Source organism: Pelobates fuscus, chromosome 8, assembly GCF_036172605.1.
Source record: "Pelobates fuscus isolate aPelFus1 chromosome 8, aPelFus1.pri, whole genome shotgun sequence".
NCBI classification, from domain to species: domain Eukaryota; kingdom Metazoa; phylum Chordata; class Amphibia; order Anura; family Pelobatidae; genus Pelobates; species Pelobates fuscus.
Window position 1 is genome coordinate 30,451,292 of NC_086324.1, and position 22,997 is coordinate 30,474,288.

Sequence of the window (22,997 nt, forward strand, 5' to 3'; positions counted from 1 at the left end):
ACCCAGACCACTTCAGCTCATTGATTTTTAAGAAACTGCAATAATTACCTACTAGGGTTAACTCCACCTATAATGACTGTCTACCAGACAGCCACTAGAGGGACTTCCAGGCTGTTTTTTGTTTTTTGATCACCTAACTGACGCTGGACGTCCTCACGCTATACATGGGAATGTCAAACATCACCCAAAGCCCCATAGGAAAGTATTGAATAATGCTTTTCTATGTGGAAATCCTAGTGCAAGGGGGGCGCGAAGGAGGGGGACGTTATACCGCCAGGAAAACGAGTTTCCCTTTAAACCAAAATTTATTTGTTTAGAAATCAGTCTGTGTAAATAAGATACATTGTATTTATTCGAAATTTCATTTGTTATTAGTAAATCAACAAAAAATTCTCAGAAAAGCCCACCCCTGCCCATGCTCCCGCTCACACCCCTAAAATTAAAGTGTCCATCTTTGTCCATTTGGAATGTTAGAAGGTATATACAATCTTAAAGTTTTTTTTTTTTATGAACAAGACTAAGATAAAGACCAAAACGCCATACTATCTAATTATGATTAGTCCGGACATCACATGTTGTAGCCAACTGAACATATTATCAAACACCCGCATTTTAACCATCTTTGCATGAAGACTGCGAATGAGAATCATTTATAAAAAAATATCATTAACCCTAAGGAGGCTTTGCCAGCTGTCAGGAACAATGGACACCAAACTAAATGCACCCCATGCACCTGCATTAGCATGATAACATTAGCCACAAGTTTTGCAAAAGAAAAAACATGCAAACCATATTTCTTTATGGAATGGTTAAAATAAGATAACACTGAAACTTATCGTTTCAAACAGAAAGGGTGTGGAGAAAATTTGAATCGGCAGTGATGGCACGTTTTAGGAAGAAAAATTAATTGTTGTTTTTTGGGATCTTGCAACACTTTCGTTCTCCTCTATTGAGTAAGACTTGGTTGACTCTTAAATGGATACAATAGTCACCAAAACAACTTTAGTTTATTGAAACAGTTTTTGTGTATAGATCATTCCTCTTTCACTGCTGAATTATCTGCCATTTAGGAGTTAAATAACGTTGTTTCTCTTTATATAGCCTTAGCTTCCTTCACCTACCCAGGCTGGGACTGATGCAGCCTACATGAAAAAAATTGGTTTTCATTCAGATTTAACTTATTTTAAATGTTTTTTTTATTTCCTGCTCTCTATATTGAACTTTAATCACATACGAGAGGTCGAGCAAGCTATTAACAGAACAGTTGATATGAAATTCTAAATTAATCAGAATTAGCAATTAAGGAAGTGTAAACATTAGATGACTCTTTACAGGAAGTGTTTAGGAAGGCTGTGTCAGTCCCATGCAGGAAGGTGTGACTAAGGCTGTATAAACAAATTGATTTAACTCGTAAATGGCAGAGAATTGAGCAGTCAGACTACAGGTGCATGTTCTATACACCAAAACTGCTTCATTAAGTTGTTCTGGTGACTAATGTGTCCCTTTAAATTGAACTTGCTATCCTGCGAGTGTGTAAAAATGTTTCACAAAACTGCTATTTATCCAGTTCTTCTATTATGGACTGAATTCTACAGGTTGGTTCTATGTTCAGCATTTTTTTCTTTTTTTTTTAAAATGTTCAATGTTGCGATGCAAGTGAAAAAAACATTTCTGAGAGCAAAGCTGAGAGCAAAACTTTAATAAGGAACAGTCACTTCTCTGGAAATTATACTATTGAATAACCTAAATCTAGTGTTAAAGGGATACTACTGGCACCCAGAACATCTCAGCTAATATAAGTGGTCTGGGTGCAGTGTCCCTATTGCACTTAGTGCTGCAATGTAAAACCAGAGAAACTGTCCAATGTTTACATTGAAGCACTAAGTCTGCCTTCAGTGGCTGTCTGATGCCCCCTAGCTGTTAACAGACTTATCTGGTCCGGTATCTGACTGGTTCAATGCTTTCCTATGGGGAGGCCTAATGCGTGTGCGACACTCGCCCGCTTGAAGAGGGTCAGAGGAGGCGGAGCTGCGACCCAGCGCCGAGGATTTTAACTCTTTATTTACTGAAGGGGGGAGGGATGGGGAGGGGAGGCAGAGAGAGTTATAGTGCCAAGAACATAGCTTTTGTATTCCTGGCACTATAGTAATTTCCATTTTCTTTTACACTTTTTATTACAGATTTAGCAAATTACATCACAATCCAGTTTAATCCAGGCACAGCCAGGGCACATGGCGGAGCAGAAATTGAAGCATTGTTTCATTTTTTTTCTTCTCTTTTCTGTATGTTTTATCTATGCTGATTGCCAGGTGCAAAGGTCAGAGCTTATACCAATGACTGGCATATTTATGACAACTAAGCATGCATTTAATAATGCATTTTTGTTGGGGGTATATCTAAATAGCTTGCAAACGATGCAGATCTCATATCTGCAGTTTTTGCGAGCCCTACTCTTCTTTGCTAGCCCAGAATTTCTGTGGCTGTCCAATCATAGACATCCAATGCAGCTCAATAAGAAGTCTTTGCAAAGCAGGTGCTCTGGGTAGTTGCTGCCTTTTGCCAGGAAGTAACATGACTGGCTCTCTGATTGACAGTCAAGAGGGTGTAACAAGGTTAATGTATAAAAGTACCAATTTCTATTGAAATCTGCACATACTTTTAAAATTAAAAAGGACAAACTCTTAACACACAAAGCACTCCAGCAAGCTAAAGTGCTTTAGATGTTTAATGTAATCCAGAGTAGCCAAAGTAGTAGCACAGATGAGTTTTTTACTTTTTCACACACAAACAAATATGAACGCTAACTTTGGCCAGTGTTTGCGACTAGGTGGCTACTAAAAAAGACTGGACATACCCCATATTGAATACCCTGGGTTGTCTACTTTAAAAAATATGTACATGTGGGGTGTTATTCAGAGAATTTTGACAGATAATAGTGTTACAATGTCACTATTGATAAATTTGAAAAAAAAAATTAAAACCACAATATCCTACTTGTACCTATAGCCCTATAACTTGCAAAAAAGCATGTAAACACTGGATATTTTAAAACTCAGGACAAAATTTCGAATCTATTTAGCAGTTTTTTTTATTCGCTTTTGTAGATGAGTAAAAGATTTTTCAAGTAAAAGCCAAAAAACATGTATTTTTTTCATTTTTTTCATCATATTTTTTCATTTTTTTTAAATTAAATTACATGAGATTATATAAATAATGGTATGTAAAGAAAGCCTTTTTTTTGTCCTGAAAAAAACAACATATAATTTGTATAGGAACAGTAAATGAGAGAACGGAAAATTACAGCTAAACACAAACACCACAAAAGTATAAAAAGAGGCCTGGTCGCAAATGTACATCGCAAAAACAGTCCAGTCCTTAAGGGGTTAAATATAGGGGATAAGCAGGTATAATATTAAATATTTTTGGAAGTGACCGTTCTATTTTAAGGCTGATAGAGTTGATGAGTATTTTTTGTGCCATCAGTATTGCTTTCTTCTAAAAGACTGATAGAAATCAAATTAAACTGATACTAAGCACTAACTTTTCAGCTGCATTTTCAAATCTGCATGGAGGTGGTTAAATCGAACTGCTTCGAAATAGCCTCTACTTGTTCTATTGTGCTATTCACTAAGTGCCAGGCACGGGAGATAAGAAAATGACTCATTTATGCATCCATGAGTTGACCCTAGCAGACCTCTTAATGCTTATTAGCTGTTAAGTAATCTTCCTTTTTCCAACCCCCCAACCCCTGCATATGTTGGTGATGGCGAGAGAGCTGCACAGGAGAAACAAAGTTTATTTATTTTATCTTTCTTATTAGTTTTTCATAACTTTGTATATTAAATAGGTGATTTGCTATATTTATATAGCATGTTGTCTTCCTGAAGAATTATTCGACATATATCAATTTTTTTCCCAAATTTTAAATTCACTTTGAATTCTCTGATCTACTGACAATTCTCACGTTAGTTAATATCCCTGTTAGTGTTACGCAGCCTGGTCGCTAAGACCATTCCGTCTGACATTCTGTATCCCTATATATCTATTATTATACTATACTGCATATCATGTATCTCATACACCACCTTGTTTTATATTGGTTTTATTGTTATGTGCTGTCGATTTTGTTGACATCTTGCAAAAATATAAATAACAATAATATAAATTTACACATGTAGATATTTAGATTTATTTCGATGGCTTTGGAATGTCTGTTATTAAAAAAATATAGATAATTGATTAAAAATAAGTAAAATAAAAATGATGACTTTTTTTTATTCTTCTGTACGTCAAAGCGCGTTTTATATAATATAATATACCATGATAAGTATAAAAAAAGTATTGCGCCCACTTCTCCAGGGATTAAATGGTTAAAGTAAATTAAATGCTCAGACTCTAGTTCTGACGTACCAGTTAATTTCTGCTAATCTGGTGAAAAATGTGCAATTTTCTTTTCCAGAACCAATGAATTACATGGCTGCGAAAAGCTTTCTACAATGGCATTATTTAAAAGGCCCCATTTTAAACGAGGCCAATCCACCTTTTGAACTCCACAGGGTTCCCCAGTTAACCGCTATTTAAAAGCTACTTCGAACCAATGGATCAATTTGAAACTGGAACTGCAATTTATTTATTTTAGATTTTATTATCCGATATTGCATCTTGTTTTCTCCGACACCCCCTTCCCCAAAATAGACATTTAAGATTTTCTAATTTTTTTTTTATTTTTACTAATTTTTTTATTTTTTTTTACTAAAAGATGTGACTTTTTTCCTAAACCATTGACCGGAATCCATAAAAAAAATTATAAATATAAATATATAAACAATTCTTTGTAATTGGAACCATAGCTCAGATTATAAATATTTCAAAATGAAATATAAATTAAAATACTATTTTATATGCCAATCACTGTAGCCATAAAGTGTTTGTATCGTTATCAAATGGCAGATTATTGTTCCTGAATTGTGAGGACTGTCAGTATAATCAGTCCTTTTTTTAGTGTTAGGTAGAGTGAAGGATTACCTGTATGTATTCATCATATTGTCATATTTGAGAGTTAAGACTTTTTTTTATATATATATATATATTTTTATGTACGTCTGTGGATCTGCATAGACTAAACAGGACTGCATGCTGTAGTTGTGGATTCTATAGAACCTCGCTAATGTTACACATCAAAAATTATTCTGTTTTACACTTGATTTATGCCTATTAAAAGTATTGACATAGAATTCTAGATAAATTCAAGCGTACTATCTTGCAGGTTTTTATAATGTTTAAAAATGTCAATGTGACCTTGATTATTTTTATTTTTTTGTATCGTAATGAATCTGAATTTGTTTGTCCAATTTAACCAATAAAAGTGTAGGAAACGTAATAAAACTATGTCATAAGTCATTATGATTATATTTGCAGTGATAAAACATAGACTGCAGATTCTCATCTGTATTTTACTGGTTATAGCAGCCTCAAATTAGGCATTAATACATAAATTACTGAGCTATACGTTACTGCGACTCTTTAACATTAGCAGTGTTGTAGAGTGCTACCTAGAGTGGACCTCCAAAGAACGATTGATAACTGAATGGATTTTTTTTTTCTTTCCCCAGAATGAAGGATGAATAGGGTGAGCACGGAACACTGTGGTTTCTGTGATGGGACAGCACAGTCGAACAGGTAAGTGCCAATTTTTCTTTGGGTGCAAAACAGCACCATTTGATTGTACATGGCCCAGGCCAAAAGTTGCAAGCCTTCCTAGGGAACCCAAGCTTACAAATAAGTAAGACGAGAAAATGAACCCCTTAGTGACCAGACCGTTTTTCCATTTTCTTACCGTTAAGGACCGGGGCTGTTTTTACATTTCTGCAGTGTTTGTTTGTTTGTGTTTAGCTGTAATTTTCCTCTTACTCATTTACTTTACCCACACATATTATACACCATTTTTCTTGCCATTAAATGGTCTTTCTAAAGATACCATTATGTTCATCATATCATAAAATGTACTATAAAATATAAAATATAATGATTTTGTATTTTTTTTTTTTAAACTTTTTCTAACTTTGACCCCCTAAATCTGTTACACATCTACAACCACCAAAAAAAAGAACTCATGCTAAATCGTTTCTAAATTGTGTCCTGAGTTTAGAAATACCCAATGTTAACAAGTTCTTAGCTTTTGTTTGCAAGTTATAGGGCAATAAGTACAAGTAGCACTTTGCTATTTGCAAACCATTTTTTTTTCTTCAAAATTAACGAAGGTTACATTGTAACGATGATATATGCCAGGAAACCCTGAATAACACTTCACATGTATACATTTATATACAATCTATGCCAAAAAAAAAAAAAAATTGGTGATATTGTGACACACATAGCAATTTAAGAATACATGTACTGATAATATTAAGGGTTACTGCCGAAGAACACCCCAATATGTGTTTAGCAACATCTCCTGAGTACAGTGATACCACCCATGTATAGGTGTGTCGGGTTCTCTGGGGGATAAATGACCTTATTTGGAAGGTGCGCATTCCAGTTTTCCAACTTGGAATTTTCACAGCTGGTCATCATGCACCCATGTCCTATTTGGGACATTTTTTAAGCTGGCCAATGTAATTTACCCCCGACAAACCATATATTTTTTAAAAGTAGACACCCTAGGGTATTTCAAATGGTGGCATTTTAACACTTTCCATGCACTAATTCTACCACCAGTATTTGTCAAACTTTTGGGTAGTCATTTTTTTGTTTTGTTTTTCACATTGTACTTTAGGCATGGACTATCAGCTCCTGTTATGTGTTACTGACAAAGAACGCCCCAATATGTGTTCAGCAACATCTCCTGTGTACAGTGATACCACCTATGCCTAGGTTTGTTTGTTGTTTGGTGGGTGCAATGCCAAACTTCTGACATGTGTTTTTTAAATTTGACATATCTTCTTTGCTTATCTTCTTTATGTGGGCCTTTTTACATATCCCCATTTATTTTCTTGCCATGAACGTGCATATATTTGAAAAGTTGACACCCCAAGGTATTGTATATGGAGTGTTTTAAAGCATTTAATGCAACCGTTTTAGCCAAAAACAATTGGAGAAAATGTGTGGTGGTAATTTTTTGATTTTCACTTTTGCACACACATTTGTTTGTGATTTAGGGGAGCCTGTTGTTGGTTATTGCAAGAAAACACTACAGGTTGTTTTCTGCAAGGCCTCCCAAGTACACTTATGCCCCAATGCATAGGTTGAACTTGATCATGAAAAAAGTCTGGCGTGGGGACAAAAAACGAGCTTGAACCTCTAACTACTGCCCCAATAGGGGCCCCCGAGAGACCAGAGCACTACCCTAATCCAATCCTAATCCAAGGGATGCCCGAATCTTGTCGATAGCCAGCGAGGTCCCATCTCCCACCATGCGGCCAAGCATGTCTCGTGGCCTCTGGACCGGTGGGGCATATCCCGGTCCCTGCTGGGGAAAGCCACCAACTCACCTCTGCAGAAAGCCTTGCAGCATATCATGTCCACCCATATCCACCCCCATTTTTAATTTATTGTCCTCTACCTGATACCCACGGGTTGGGGCACGGACGCTACGTTCCCACTGCATGAGCCCCACTGTAGGGGCATTATTTCAAAATAAAAAAGCACCACCGTGGAGGTGGTGTGGACAGATCACTTTTTATTTAAATTGGGGGCACTGAGGTTAATATAACAACGTACTAGTGATCGGGCAGAAACAACTGCCTAGTTGTTAGCCACTTGCTGCTCGCCATTTAGAATACATGCCCCCACTTTTTTATACATCCGCCATGCCCCTGCTCATTGTGCCATGAGTGATGGCATATGTCTGCTAAACCACTGGCTGGAGAATACAAAAGGAGGGTCACTGGCCATTACTTCTGCTATGAAATTAGGAGGATGTGTGAAGGATCTTGTGAGAACGTTCACAGATCTTCATTCTGTGTCACATGCATTCTCTGATGTACAAAAGAGTCATGACTTATGGTAAGTCTGGAGGATGGAAGACTCTAAAGGAGGGAGTACTCGAGTTTAGTAACTCTTTATTTTCTTTTATTATGCTCTACCATCTGACAAATGTTCTCTGGGTGGATCTTTATATAAAAGTGACATTTCTGTTCAAGGTAAGCTATTAAGTATTCATCTAGAACATATATCTTTTTTTCTACTTTAGGAAATATAATGAAAATTGTTCTCATGTGAAAAAAGTCCAAGAAAAAGAAATAAAAATTCTGTAACTTATTATTTCTCTCCGAAATTATTAAACGTGTGTTTTTAATCTTCTCTAGAGCTTTGTTAACAGCCACAGCATGATATACCCTACCGTCTCAGACATAATTCAGACTTATGTACACAAACACAAACACGGCAGTCAAAGGCATTTCATATCAGTACTAACCAGACCTGCAGTGCAATGTGTTTATATAATGCTTAAACTGAGTCTATACATCACACATGGAAGAAAAATTGGACTATGTGGTATTAGTTAAAGCTTACTTTATGTTGATAATTTGAAGCCAGCAATCTATTCTGTCTGCTTCCTTTCATTGAGACGCAGAGATGAGAGAAAATATAGCCAAAATTAAAAATCAGTTTTAATTGCATAGTGATTTGTTGATAATTGTCGGATGATATCTTGAGGGAAAGAAGACACTTTCTATTTTAATCTGTTACCTGCCATTATGGAAATTTAATAGTTAAATAAAATCCTTATTCCAACTATCAATGGCTTGAGTCTATGAGGCACGGTAAATCCACCGGTAAGAGAATTTTTTTCCGGCTGCCATTACACGGTGGTTAATTACACAGCAGAAACCATTGGTAGGCTAACACGCTATAACACGCTTGGTAGGCTTAACATGCTATGAAAGCTCATTGACTGTTAAATCTATACCTAACGATCATATGTTCCCATGAGATCAGCAAGGAAAGCACAATATTGAACACACACAAACAAAAATAAATAAATAATACTGTCAAACCTTCAACATTTCCAGCATGAACAACACATATTTAAAAAGTGTGATGCCAGCCATATTGCTCGGGATCTGGGGGAGCCTGATAAAATTAAGTTAGGGGTTCAAAGATGCTGAACTTGTAAAACTGGAGGATGATGTCTGTAACAATTTGTCATACTGTTAATATAACTTTTCCAGTGGAGCTTGGTATAAGGTGCCCAGTCTTTGGTCCCAGGTGTCTCTCAGAAATAATTTAAAAGAATAAACCATCATTCCTCCTTAGCCTTGTAGTCCATTTTATTTTTTTTTTAACATTTTTGGGGGTCTTCCTTATCCTTTGATATAACACTCAATTGAAAGATATTTGGCAGAGTAATTATTAGAATAATCAGTTGGGTAATCTGTGGGTTTTATGACGTGACTGTGAGTTTCACATTCTAGCTATGAAACTCGTCTAGATGTTTCCAAGGCAAGTACTGAAGTTTGGTCTGGTTTCTTCTCGTTTTAGGGACTTCCTAATTTTGAACTAACGGAGGACAATTGATTAGAGCAAGGAATAGTTGGTTTAAAGTTTTACAGAGCAGTTTTCTTGTATGTATATACATATATATATGCAGGTAGAGAACAGTTGGAGAACTGATGGTACGCCAGTTAAAATTTTTTAACCATTTAATGTACAACATATTTCTTTTTACAGTAACCTTCTTTGCCTTAGGTCTTGACGCCCCTTTTTATGTTTTTTTTTTATTATTTTTTTTATATAGTGCAAACAAACCTATGAATAATCTCACTGTAGATTCCAGGGTCTCCTATGACCAAATACTATATGGCCAGGTTCACTAGACATGGAAATTGCTTTCAGATTGAACTGCAATTCAGTAAAATATCTATCTATATATGCATCACTATCAATGTACTGCAAAATGTATATTATTATATTATGAAAATACTTTTCAGCACACTGATTGGCCCATTTTCGCAACTTTTTGGTTTGTTCTTCTAATTTGGTTCCCTGAATCGACATTTGGCTGAGCCAAAATCGACATCCAACCAAATTTCTGATGTCCCTAAAAACTTTCGATCATCACATAATATGATTCAAAAGGACCGAAATTTCTGAACCGAACGTGTACAACTCACTCTCTCCAACAAGCTATTAACCCCTTAAGGACAAACTTCTGAAATAAAAGGGAATCATGACATGTCACACATGTCATGTGTCCTTAAGGGGTTAAAGAAATCCAAAGCAGACATGGGATATAGTGAACATCACCTCATATGATCGCAATAAATATTGAACCAGACTTATTTTTTCCAGGTAGAGAAACTACTATGGGGATTGCCACCAGGTTTACAGAAATGCCAAATATTAGCAAGTGATGGCTTAACATAATGTACTTTAAAATTTACCATATGGATTTTACTAGGATTATGAAAAAAAAAAATGTAGAACATTGGTTGGCTGCAAAACTAGTTAACATGATCTTTGTTGTCATCCTTTGTTTGTTTTGACTTTGTCTGCGGGTGATATTTCCGAATGAATATTTCCCACTATTCCCATGCATGCCAGTGGTTTTATTTGGTGTTCAGAAGCAAGAACCCCAAACTTTGAGAATTAATCAAATCAAATGCTCAGTGAAGACCTGATGGCACCGATTAAGTAATCAGAAATGAATGATGATAATCTACTTTACCTTGAGTTTTTCAAATCCTTTGAGTCTTTTTCACACTGTGAGAAAACAGGTGCCGTACAGAATCTGACTTCAGGATTTATGAAGTACTGAATGCGCATTCAGTTTCTTTAATATTAAGCTTGGTAACTGGGCATCAGAAATTCTCTTTGCACTCTATGTGTCTCAATGTGTCTGTCTTCAGTTGGTTGTATTTCTAACAGTATGTCTGTTGATTTCTTTTGGAATTAGACTTTTTGAAGACCACAACTCTCTGTTGGTGTCCTTAAAGCTAGGCTAGGGGCTTCATGGGATTGAAGCTAAACATTTTAGAGCAATTCATTTCAAAATTATCATTTGTGTTTTCTGTGCTTAAAGGAGAACCGGTCTGATCAAATAATTCCCATTTGCTTTTATAAACAGAGCACAGAGAAATCTGTTGGAAAAGCAAGTGGTACAAGGAGTTACTGCCCAAACAATAGGGCATCAGGCAAAAGGATTTTATCCTATGGGTCATTGACTGTAGAGTTCCCAAGTACAATTGTTCTGGGGCAGAGAGAGGTCATTCTTATGTTCAATAGACTTCGGGCCCTCAATTTGTTAATCAGAGCACAGCTCACATTCGGATTAGTGTATACACTGCCCAAGCTACCCTTACATTCTAGTTGCTATGGCCAGTGTTTCCTGTGATAATAAGACAGGGAGGATGCAATGTAACAAGGTTTCTTTAAAAGGTGGTTGTTACTCAATAAGTAGGTAAGAAACACCCCCAGGACATATTCAAAAAGGACACTTGATGGGGGGCGGGGCCTGACAGCCAAGATGGCCAGCCGCACATTTTGAGAGCTCCGGCAACCACGGACAAAAGTGTGAAGCCACCGACCGACACAATCGCATTAGCGGCAACCGGTGACCGGGACCAGATACAGAACAGCATTGTGAACGTAATGATACACATTACGGCACCGAAGCACCGCAGAAAAACCTCAAACGGCCATGCGGCCTAAACTGGAGCAAAGCCTGAAGCCTGAGGAAGACGCCCGATCTCCCGACCCGAGGCGCACTCCTAAGCGGAAGCCCATCATAGCCCTGCTACCCCCCTATGGACCGGCGGGGGACATCCCGGTCCTCGCTGGGGACGAATACCCCCACAAACACACCTGCACAAGCGACAAAGTCATCAACCAGACGAAGCTTACAAGACCCAACTAAAATGGCGTTGCGGCTGCGGCCTCAGAACAAGCACCCACACATCGCACCACCCAAGCGCACAAAGGACTTTATAAGCCTGCTAAGCACCTATCTCTGGGCAAAGCTCAAAGCCTGTAGGCAACCTTACTGGATGGCGATGAGAGTGATGGTGGCGTGGATCCGCCTGTCCACACGACGCACCCTGCAATGGCATCCCCCTCGCAAACCCAGAGCGACCTCCAAAATGAATCAATGCCAAAGCTTTAAAAAAAGGCGGGAAACGGTGCCGAGTCCCTCGATTGCCGCAATCCACGATCCCGTGCCACAGGAGAAGCACGGACCTACCCCTCACTCAGCTGTCCCAGAAACCGTGGACCAGCAAAGTACGAACCTGCATGCTACCACCCGCAAAGCCCACGGCGACGCTGATCGAGATGCAGCGAGGCAGAACCCCGGGGGACGAAAACAGTGGAGAGCTCATTCATGACCCACTGGGGAGAGAACCCAGAAGAAAATAGGGAGGAAAGAGGAGCTCGGTACCAAGCCGCCGTACCAAATCTGGACTTTGTGTGGCATCGGTTGACAGACGCGAGCGGAACCCTTAATAATCCCTCCTGTTAACACGGGAGCAATGGTGACTGTTTATAAGTTCCTAAATACCACCTTTCCAGTTAAACTATATCACTGTTGACTTTGCATTTTTTGACTTTTCACGTTTATAGTACTTAATTCATGGGACATGGGGGCAGGGGACACATGCACCTATTGAAACCGCCTAAACCAAACCAACCCCACTTGCACCATGGATGCAGTAATTACCACATGTCCTGCCTAGGCTTCTTTAGGCTGTTTACATTTTTACATTGTCATAGTCATATCCATGCCAGCAAAGTGAAGCCAGCCATAATACTAAACGCATGCCTCGTTAACTGATGTGTTGTTTTCTATTGTCATACTGCAATTAAGTTTAAAGGTGTACAATTCTTGACCCCCAACGAAAATGTGCATTGGTATAGCCCAGGGGTAGGCAACCTTCGGCTCTACAGATGTTTTGGACGACATCTCCCATAATGCTTTTACAGCCATATTGCTGGCAAAGCATCAAGGGAGATGTAGTCCACAACATCTGTAGAGCCGAAGGTTGCCTACCCCTGGTATAGCCTATAGGCCATCACTGGTCAGCTTAATGTTAGATGACAAGTCACGGCTTGGGCTACCTGCTCCAACACCCATGTCACGACATACTTGTGTTAGATTACTATTAAAACTTTGTTTTAAACACATTTGTTGATTTATACACAGCAGTGAAATGTTGAACTAATATAAATAGTTGTGCCTGCAATCACAACCACAGACGAACATAGCATGTAAACTTCAGACGTGCCGAACCCAATAATCATTATGTGTTAAGCACTCCTAGACTACAGCATGCAACTCACTAACACATACACGCTAGTAATGAGTACTGTTATCCTGTTAATTTTATTTTATTATTATTTAACCTTCTATGTACATTCTCATGCACAAGCCATGCTCTCCTCCTATGTCTCTTCTCTACCTATTTCTCCATGACATGTGCATTATGCTACCATATTCAAAACCAAACGTGAACCTAAACTACTGTTCTAGAGATCATATAAATATTATAAAAAATGTGCCTGTATATCAAATGCCATAACATGTAATACCAATGTTCACCTATTCTACCGGATGTCGCTGTTGTGGCACACGCCGGCTGTTTGTTCATTCCGTGCACAACCAAAATAAAGAATTAAAAAAAAAAAAAAGGACACTTGATGAAGTGCTATATGTGTGAAGAGTGTGATCCCCCTTTTTTTTTTTCATTTTTCAAAAGTACAGATTGCAACTGATGCCGGCAAAGACTTTCAAGCTGTATTGGAAAGATTGTGATTAGACAGGTCATAGAAAGGCTGGGCTGGGTTGGATGGGAGGATTGCAAACGCTTCAAACGAGATCTGCAACTCTTTAACCCCTTAAGGACCAAACTTCTGGAATAAAAGGGAATCATGACATGTCACACACGTCATGTGTCCTTAAGGGGTTAAAGATGTTTTCGAAATATATATCCCCAATCGAAAAAAAATATTTAATTAAATGCATACACGTCTTCATTGGGGGCATATTTTCTAAACAGTGAATTATTTATTGTATATTTTTATTTGGGTATTGGAGTATCCCTTTACAATAAAGAGTGATGCAGAACCAGAGCAATGCACAGCAAACTATGTAACAATACATAGCAGATTGACTGTGTTGTCTTGTAATTTTGTGGTTGCCTCTAAAGAACAGATTCCTATTGAACTGTCTAAATCCCAAGTCAGTCCCAGTGGTAACGTGCATCACTTGGTGCAGTCATTGTGTGGCTAAGTATTTGTACTTAATCAATATATATTGTGGCTACAGTACCCGGTATACAAAGTATTGAACTCTCACGCCTGTTGCATAATTCTGTATTTAATTTGAAAACAAAACAAAACTGTGATGTGTAAAATAGAATGCAAAACCTTTCACTAAATACAGACTCATAATATGCCCAAACTTATCACTCTGGTTTCCATCTATGGGTCAGGTAGACAAGGTTTTATGGACTCTAATAATGGCTTTGACTAAACTCAGAACTTACTATTTCAGGGTTATGCAGCAAATCACGATACACTATATTGATTCTACGGCTAAACAAAAATTAAGACTTTACTGCTCCATAAAACATTATCACTTTATTATTTGTAGTCAACATTTTGGTTCAAAAGACATTTAAAACATTACTAGTTCTGTGAGTTGAAGACGTGATCACTTAAAGGTGCATTGCAGGATTACGTATCAGTGTTATAAAACACATATAGACATCTATATAAATGCTACTGAGCGCAAGCAAAAACAAGACTTAAGGGACCATGTTTAGTGATATCAACTGCATCTTTATTTATACATCTTGCCCTATGTCATTGTTAAAACAGCTTTCACTAGAGATTTAATAGCAGACAGTTGTGAAACCTGAAAATAGCAAATTCTGAAACCGCAGCTAACTTTGAACTGTAGCAGACAAGATTCTTGTGAAGGTCAAGAACGGAGCCTGGAGGGAGTTGTTCCAAACCACAAATATGAAGGTAGCAGACAGGCAGAGCCTACAGTAAGTATTAGCAAAGAACATGAATTTTAGGAGTCTGTGTTTTTATAAGTACATGGAGAGAACACTACGTAAACTGCGTCTTTGACAAACAAAAGAGATACTAAGTGATCATGTGATTAAATCCATCTGTTGATTCAGGTGGGAGATACACTGCATGGCCAAGGCTACGGTGACAGTCTTTCTAATTAATGGCTTTGACTTTTCATGAATAGCGCTGGCACCTATATAAATTCAAGCCCACAGCCGTGCAATCTTCAAAGACAAGCAATGGCAGTAGAGATGTTCTTAATACAAAGCAAAGTGACTTTATATGTGGCTCTATTATAAGATGCCACCTATGATAATTTCTTAATTAGCCCAACTAGAGCTGCATTTAAAAATGGTTGGATGACTTACATGGGTCCGCTGGGTGGTTGTCTTTTCTGCAGTCAGAAGTTCATGCACTGGGGTTAAACCTGGGGGTTCAGGTAGGTGCTAATTGGTTGAGAACGCTCACTTCATGCTCTCAGCCAATGAGTCGGCCCCGCATGGCAGGGCTTAGCTCAGTAGAGTTAAAGGAAAAACTCTTTGCTAGAACTTCCTGCTCCAAGGGAGACAGTGGTTATGGTGCTTAGCATGTTGAATGAAGTGATTTTTTCCATGACTTATAAACTGCACACAAGCCTAACATCACCTACATCTACGTTCTAGCTCGTAGTGCAATGCGTAGTACAGATACCTGATTTTAGCTATTCATTTTCTTTACCATAGGATTATTAGTAGACTGCAGTGGGAGATTTGGGGAACCAAAATGGTTCTGGTGTCCTTACAAATAACCTTACAAATTGCCTTACAAATTGCCCTTCACAGAGTATTGGACTATTTTTTGTTTATCGATCAGTGTTTACTTCCGAGTGCTGCATCTTGCTCTCATTGTGCAAACCTGTGGAATGCTCCTGCTGATCATTTTGGTTTAAGTGATGATTGCTTTTAAAAGTTTGCTCCACTTTTTAGTTAGTTTAGTTAGTCGTTCATAAAAAAAATCCTCTCACTGTGTTTATTTAAATCTCACAGCCAGAATTTTCTCTTATTGTGTTGACCATCTATAGCAATCCTAAGTGTAAAGGGACACTATAGCATCCAGAACCACTACAGCTTAATGTAGTTGGTTTGGTGAGTCCCTGCGTATTTGGCTATGTAAACACTGTCTTTTTAGAGAAAAGGCAGTGTTTACTTTGCTGCCCTAGAAACACCTCTAGTGGCAGTCACTCAGATGGCCACTAGAGGTGCTTTCTAATTCAGTGCTCAGTGTGCAGCACTGGTGTTCAGCATCTCCACATTCTGCATGGAGGCGCTGAATGTTTCCCATTGCGACGCACTGATTCAATGCATCTCTATGAGGAGATGCTGATTGGTGCAGCACTGCATTTTGCCAAGCATGCACAATGTCCTCTGAATGCTTTCCAATGGGAAAGCACTGGATTGGCTAAGATGATCAAGACTGATGATCTCAGCCATGAAGGTGAAGCTATGCAGAGCCTACTGCGGTGAGACTTACACGGCATGGGTTAAAAGGTGAGTAACGTCACCTTTCAAAGCAATGCAAGGTAGGCCGGGGTCCTAAATATTCAGTTTAACACTGTAGTGTCAGGAATACCTGTTTGCATTTCTGACACTATAATGTTCCTTTCATTAACACCTGGAATATGATAGATACGTTTTCTTCACATCATGTTTGTGAAAATGCCTGTGTTTTATTTATTTTATTTATTTTCCACCAATAGCAATAAACAGGATGTATGAAAGGTTACAATTTATGGACTAAAGTCTGGTTTTCAAACCAAGTGAAAGAGTCACCAGGACCAATTTCTAGTTGAGTTGTCTTAGTGATCTCTTCCCCGTTTATTTTTGTAATGGTGACGCCATGAAATATGTTAGTAATATCAGTTCTATATATAATAAGAGTCACTTGATCTATAAATTGCAGTAAACAAAAATGTTTTCCCTCGAACGACAGAAAGGTAATTATTTTTCATGAATGTAAGGTTTGTTTTTTTATTAAGATAAGTGAACGACACACGAAGACATTGGACTTCCAAAAGGTATAACAAACAGTGCTCCAATAACAGCATCAATTACACACGCTGTGCGACAATTGCTGGATTACACCGGTTGTTTCTGTGGACCTAATAAATAACCTGGAATATTTTTACAGGGAATTGATTTTGTAGGCTTTTGTTAGTCATTGTAAATGTGCTTGGTTTATGCCACAATAGCCCGGAATTTATAAATGGATTCAGTATATTGTTCAGGCAGTGGAAAATAAACCTTCAAGCTATTTACTACGCCTATGATATATAAAGTTTGCCGTTTTGATTTTGTGTGATTATGTTCAGCAATGGTGACCTTTAGAGGCAACAATATTGAAGTGTAATGAGGAGATGTTTGATCACAACTGTTTTACAGATTCATGTGACTCCTCTCTTGCCATTGTGGAATTTGTGAAGTTCAACAGACAAGTGTTAACCTTTGGAATGCTAAAGTTCTACGGCATTTGGGCATTTGCCTTATTTAAAAGCCTACGAAAATAGACACACATATATATATTTTAAATAATTACGACGAAATTATGTCTAAATGAACAGACTGGTAGATACCCATTGAAATAGACACATTGCTACAATATATAAGAAACGTGACTAACACAGATACAGTTGTGCTCAAAACTTTGCATACCCTTGGAGAATTGGTAATATATGTACTTTTTTTTTTTTAAGAAAACATGAGTGAGCAGGCAAAACACATTTCTTTTATTTCTTATCGGATTCAGATTCAACTGTAGGTTAAAGCAGAATAGCACAATCATAAAACAAAACATGACAACAAAGAAAAAATAAAATGAGATGACCCCCCTTCCAAAGCCTGCATAACCTTAGTTCTTAATACTGTGTATTGCCCCCTTTAGCATCAATGACAGCGTGCAGTCTTTTGTAATAGTTGTCTATGAGGCCCCTAATTCTAGCAGGTGGTATAGCTGCCCATTCGTCTTGGCAAAATGCATCCAGATCATGCAACGTCTTGCATGAACATTATTAGGATTTTAAACATCATTATGATTTTAAAAAGAGCCAAACAACTATGTGATAATAAATGGCTTCATATGATTACTATCCTTCAATAAAATATTTTTTTTGCATGATCAATCATATTTTCAAAATCAATGCCAAAATGTCACAATTTTTGCAAGGGTATGAAAACTTTTTAGCACAACTGTATTCAGTATACGTGGTGCATTGGCTGTAGTGATTTAGCTAAGTTGGAGAAATTTTCCAGGTCAATGATTTTTACCCAAGTTTTGATGAAAAGCATCATAGGGTTGCTTCAAACACCATGACCAGTTCAGTTATTTGAAGTGGTTATGGTGTTGGAGCCTGTATGTACAGTGTTTCCGTTTGAAACTCTGCATATATAGAGATTGCCGCATGCAACTGGAGGTGTATCTCCTCCTCAGGAAGTGTCCTTAGCAAGCCCAGAATAAAAGTAAAAAAAAGAAAAGAAAAAAATACAATAGGGTATTATATAATTCGTAATTTAGAAACAAACATTTAAAAAACAAACAGAAAGAATTGCCGTTTTTATTGTACTTCACTATATCCTGCCATTCATCTATGAATAATATGTATTTTCTTATTGCATTATATCTAAAAATCACATACATTTCAGAGGGAAGATACTTAACTTATTTTGAAAAAGTTGAACTTTTTATATTACTGTGAAAATAATGACAAATATAGCAGAAAACAACTAAATAAAAATGATATATACAATGTTTCTTACCTATAAAACTGTGTTATGAACAGTTTGACATAGAAAATATGACGTGGCGTGATTTTTCCTTAAACTTCATTACTAAAATGTCCTTCTTGTTTAAGCAATTAAAAATGTAAACATCTATATACCCTTACAGCTAACCACGTCATATACTTCTTTTATTCTTTTTTATACTTTTTTTTAAATTCTTTATTTTTGCGTGCTGCAAACCCACAATAGGTTTACCATATGCATAATAGCAGGTATTAACAGATTTCAACAAAGATTATACAATGCATGTGTCAGAGCTTAGCACAGATTTTTCTTTTAGTCATAACAAGCAGATAATGGTGGTGAGTAAGGTCTAGAATATGTGTAGTTAACGTATGAGATTGTGGTTTTGTTACCTAGGTCATGGGTCGGTTGCGGAGGTCTGGCCCGGTGTGAGTGTTATCAGTGGGCTGGTCGTGGTTCTGGTTCCTCGCTTGGGTCAGTATGGGTTTGGTAGAGGTTGCAATGCTGGTTGTTGAGTCCTGTGAATAAGTCTTCAGTATGGTCTACCTCTCGGTAGAGGTGTAGTTGGCTTGAGCTCAATAGAGACTACTCATGAGGGGTGGTAGCCCTAACCTAGGGGCTGTCGGGGGCTGTCGGGGGCTGTCGGGGGTGTGTGTTCCATCTTGCGCCGTGATACGTGTTCTGTGGACGCGGTATTGTGTGTCAGCGCCTTCTCTAGCAGGCTCTTATAATAAGCATTAAACTAATGTCGTAACTTGTGTAACATTAACAAGTATGCGTGTGCAGTAAATGGTATATAGGCATTTTATAACATGAACATTTTGTATCGCCTTTGAACAGGCAGGGGTAGGAGACTTCTCCCCCCCTACCTGTCAGGTGGCCTGTGTGTCCAGTCTCTGCCTTCTTGGAATGAATATTTCCGCGGTTGCTGGGTTCCAGGCTTGGGCGGTGTTTTGGTCGGGTTTGTTCGGTAGGCCCAGCTTCGTTAGAAGTGCGGGTGCTTCAGTCCCCGAGGAGAGTTTGTGTGTGGTCCCTTTGTGGGTGACTAGTAAGGAGCGTGGGTTACCCCAGTGGTATGGTATCCCCGCTGAACGCAGCTGACTAGTGAGTTCACTGAGTGATTTTCTCCATTGGAGAGTGGTTTTGGGTAAGTCCTGATAGAAGGTTAGTTGGGACTCTTCGAAATCCAGTGGAGTCTTGCCTTTGATCGCATTCATGATGTGCCCCTTGTCTTGGGGTAGGACACAGCGGACAATGACATCTCCAGCAGCGTGGTGGCGGCTCTGGGAGGTGTTGGTAAGCGGTATATCCCAGCAAATGTGAGCTTCCTTGCCGTTGCGGGTGGTAGTAGTGATTGCATGAGTCTCCTAATATAGTGCGGTAGGTCCTCTTTGTTTACTGAGGCGGGTATGCCTCTGATTTTAATGTGATTGCGTCTGTTTTTATCCTCTTGTGCTGCCACATGTACTGTCAGGAGTTGGTGGCTGTGTTGCAGCTGGAGGAATGACTCCTTCAGTGTGGAGATTTCTCCCTGGAACATTCTAACTTCACCCTCTGTATTGACAACTTTCTCTGTGATCTGTTGCATGCTCGTTTTGAGCGCAGGTAAGTCTGCTGCCAGCAAGCGTTGTATGTCCTGCAGCATGGTTTACAGTTGCTGCAGGTCCTGCTTGGTAGCCAGATCTGTGGTTCCCTGCTGGGGTGTGGGTTTGGGCAGCGTGGTTTGTTTAGGTTGCATGGCCCCTTGTGTGACTCCCTGGGAGGTTTGATCTGTGGGGGTAGCTGTGTGTGGGAGGTCTGGGCCTTGTTCGGCCGCCATTTTGGCGGGTGCCTGACGTTGGAATAGGGTGCCTATGTCAGGCTGTCCTGTGGCAGTACCTTGTTGGGATCTTTGTGATCTGCGTCCCATCTCCGTGCTTTCGTACTCTGAGTCCTGTTGCAGCTCTCCCCCGGTATTCCAGGCGTCCTCTCCGCCCAGCAGGTACTCCAGGCCACGGCTGCTCGGCGTGTAGTAGGCCGAACTTTGCTTTTCGGCTTGGCCTGCCTTGGGGTATTCCGGAAGGGCATCGGGTGATGCGGGATGGTCTCCCCTGTTCAGTGCTGTGGGTTTTGTGCCTGGATGGCATTTAGTTTTTGCGATATCGAGCGGATTGTGTTTGTATTTTCAGGAGCTGCCAGATATGGCATCTGGCCTGTTTCACTGCTAGGCTCCGCTCCCCGTCATATACTTTTTTAATAAAAACAAAACAAAACACAACACTACATTCCATTTGGCCATAAAAAACAAACAGATATTCAAACAGTAGCGAACTCGTATACCTATACATGTGATATCAAATACAGTTATATTTACTGAATACTTCATTTTGGCATATTAAGGGGACACTCCATGCACCATAAATACTGCAGGATACTGTAGTTATGTTGTCAGGCACCCTCCTAGAGTAAGTAGACAAACAATTTAAGAATGGTTTAACACCTTACTTGCCCCCCCATAGGTGCCCATCACCACCCTGCTGCTAGACCCTCATGCCACTGAGCTAAGCAAAACAGTGTGTGGCTACACTCATTGGCTGAGACTGCCGCTTGCACTCTCAGCCAATGAGAACCGTCTTGCGTGGACAGGCTTAGATCAGTTGAGCTAAAGTAAGATTTTTGTGGGAACTACTAGGGAAAGCAACAGCAGACACCCGGCAGGGACGAGGTAATTTATCAGTTTCCATGGAACTCTTGTCAGCTGATTATGATAGTATTGCTCATCACTTGTCAAAAAAAAAATATGTATTTTAAACTGGGGTCATTAAATAGAAATATGTGTAACTTAGCTCCTGAATGTAAGAGAGAATCCCAAACTCTTTTTTGAAAGGTGACACGTCCATAAAATTAGTTAGAGGATAACTGTGATCACATGAGAGGGTTTTATTTTTCTTTTTTTTCCCCCAAAGATAGATTCTCATATTTTCTAGCCAGAAAAGCATTATGGCAGCTGTAGTTATAGAAAAGATGAGGTCTACCCTTTATACACCAATGCTCTAGAGCAGTGATTCCCAACCCAGTCCTCATGTACCGACTAACAGTCCAGGATTTAGGGATTACCCAGTTGTGTCTAAGGTGTTTTTAGAAAAAGGGGAACATATTGGAGACAAATTATAACACCTCCTATAAATGAATGGATTAAGGAAGTGGACGAAATGTAAATGGAGCAAATATTATTTTTAAGTAAAGGTAAAATTCTAGAACATAACAAAATATCTTGGTTGAGATATAAAGAAGGCTTAGAAAAGAAGAACAAACATAACTGATATTTAACTTTGTGACACTAGTGTTAGATGACAAGAAGTAGGAGAGACATATATAGAAAGAAGGAAATATAATGATGGAAATGGAGTTTAATATTATTCTTTTTTTTGTTGTTCTTCTTTATACATGGGCAGGTAACATATAATACGCACTTTGTGGGAGCTGAATTTATAGAATTGTTAAATGAAATATATGCAACCTAGTGCATGACTGTATGTCTTATTGGATATTTATTGTATCTAATTTTTTTTTAACTGTTTTTGTTTACAAAAGAAAATTATAATAAAAAGATATTAAAGGAAAAAAAAGGAAATAACCAACAAGGCTATGCAGAAGGTCAGTGGGGCATGTATTCTGATGCATGAAATAGATTGACTACAGGTGGTCCTCTCTAGGTTCCTCTGCTGTCTACTAACATCAAGAAGAACTTCAGAATGTGGTGGAATAGGAGGTGTCCAATGTTCTGTAGCATATCAAGAATTCATTCTAATAAAGAATGTTGTGGAATAGGAGGTTTCAAATGTTTAGCAGCGCCTTGTGGTTACATTCCAGTAGAGAAACTTGGAATGTGGTGGAACACAAGGTTTGCAATATGAATATGGGGAAGGCATCATGTAATCAAGTCAGCTCAACTTAAAATCCCTACGACAGTTATAAAGAAACTTACTAAATCTATGTTTCAAACAATTAGGCCAGTTCTACAAGCAAAACCGAGACAACCCTTGATATATAGTTGCACATATGTTTTTTTTCTTTTTTTTGCATTTATAGATATATACCCAGTCACCCACTCAATACATACTTGCAAATGATATTGACACACATGACTCTGTTAACAATACAAACAGTAGGCAACATTAACATCCAGGCAGACCTTGTCAAGCTTTTCCTACTGAAATATATTTA

At 38.5% G+C, this 22,997-nt stretch overlaps 1 protein-coding gene across 1 annotated transcript in view; it reads left to right on the forward strand.

The window, feature by feature from the left end:
- Positions 1 to 22,997, forward strand: part of GPD2 (glycerol-3-phosphate dehydrogenase 2) — a 230,804-nt gene that overhangs the window by 190,784 nt on the left and 17,023 nt on the right. The window contains exon 18 of the mRNA XM_063429620.1: positions 5,613 to 5,679. Coding sequence (XP_063285690.1) covers positions 5,613 to 5,628 — 16 coding nt within the window. The 3' untranslated portion in view covers positions 5,629 to 5,679. The remainder of the gene's footprint in view (positions 1 to 5,612; positions 5,680 to 22,997) is intronic.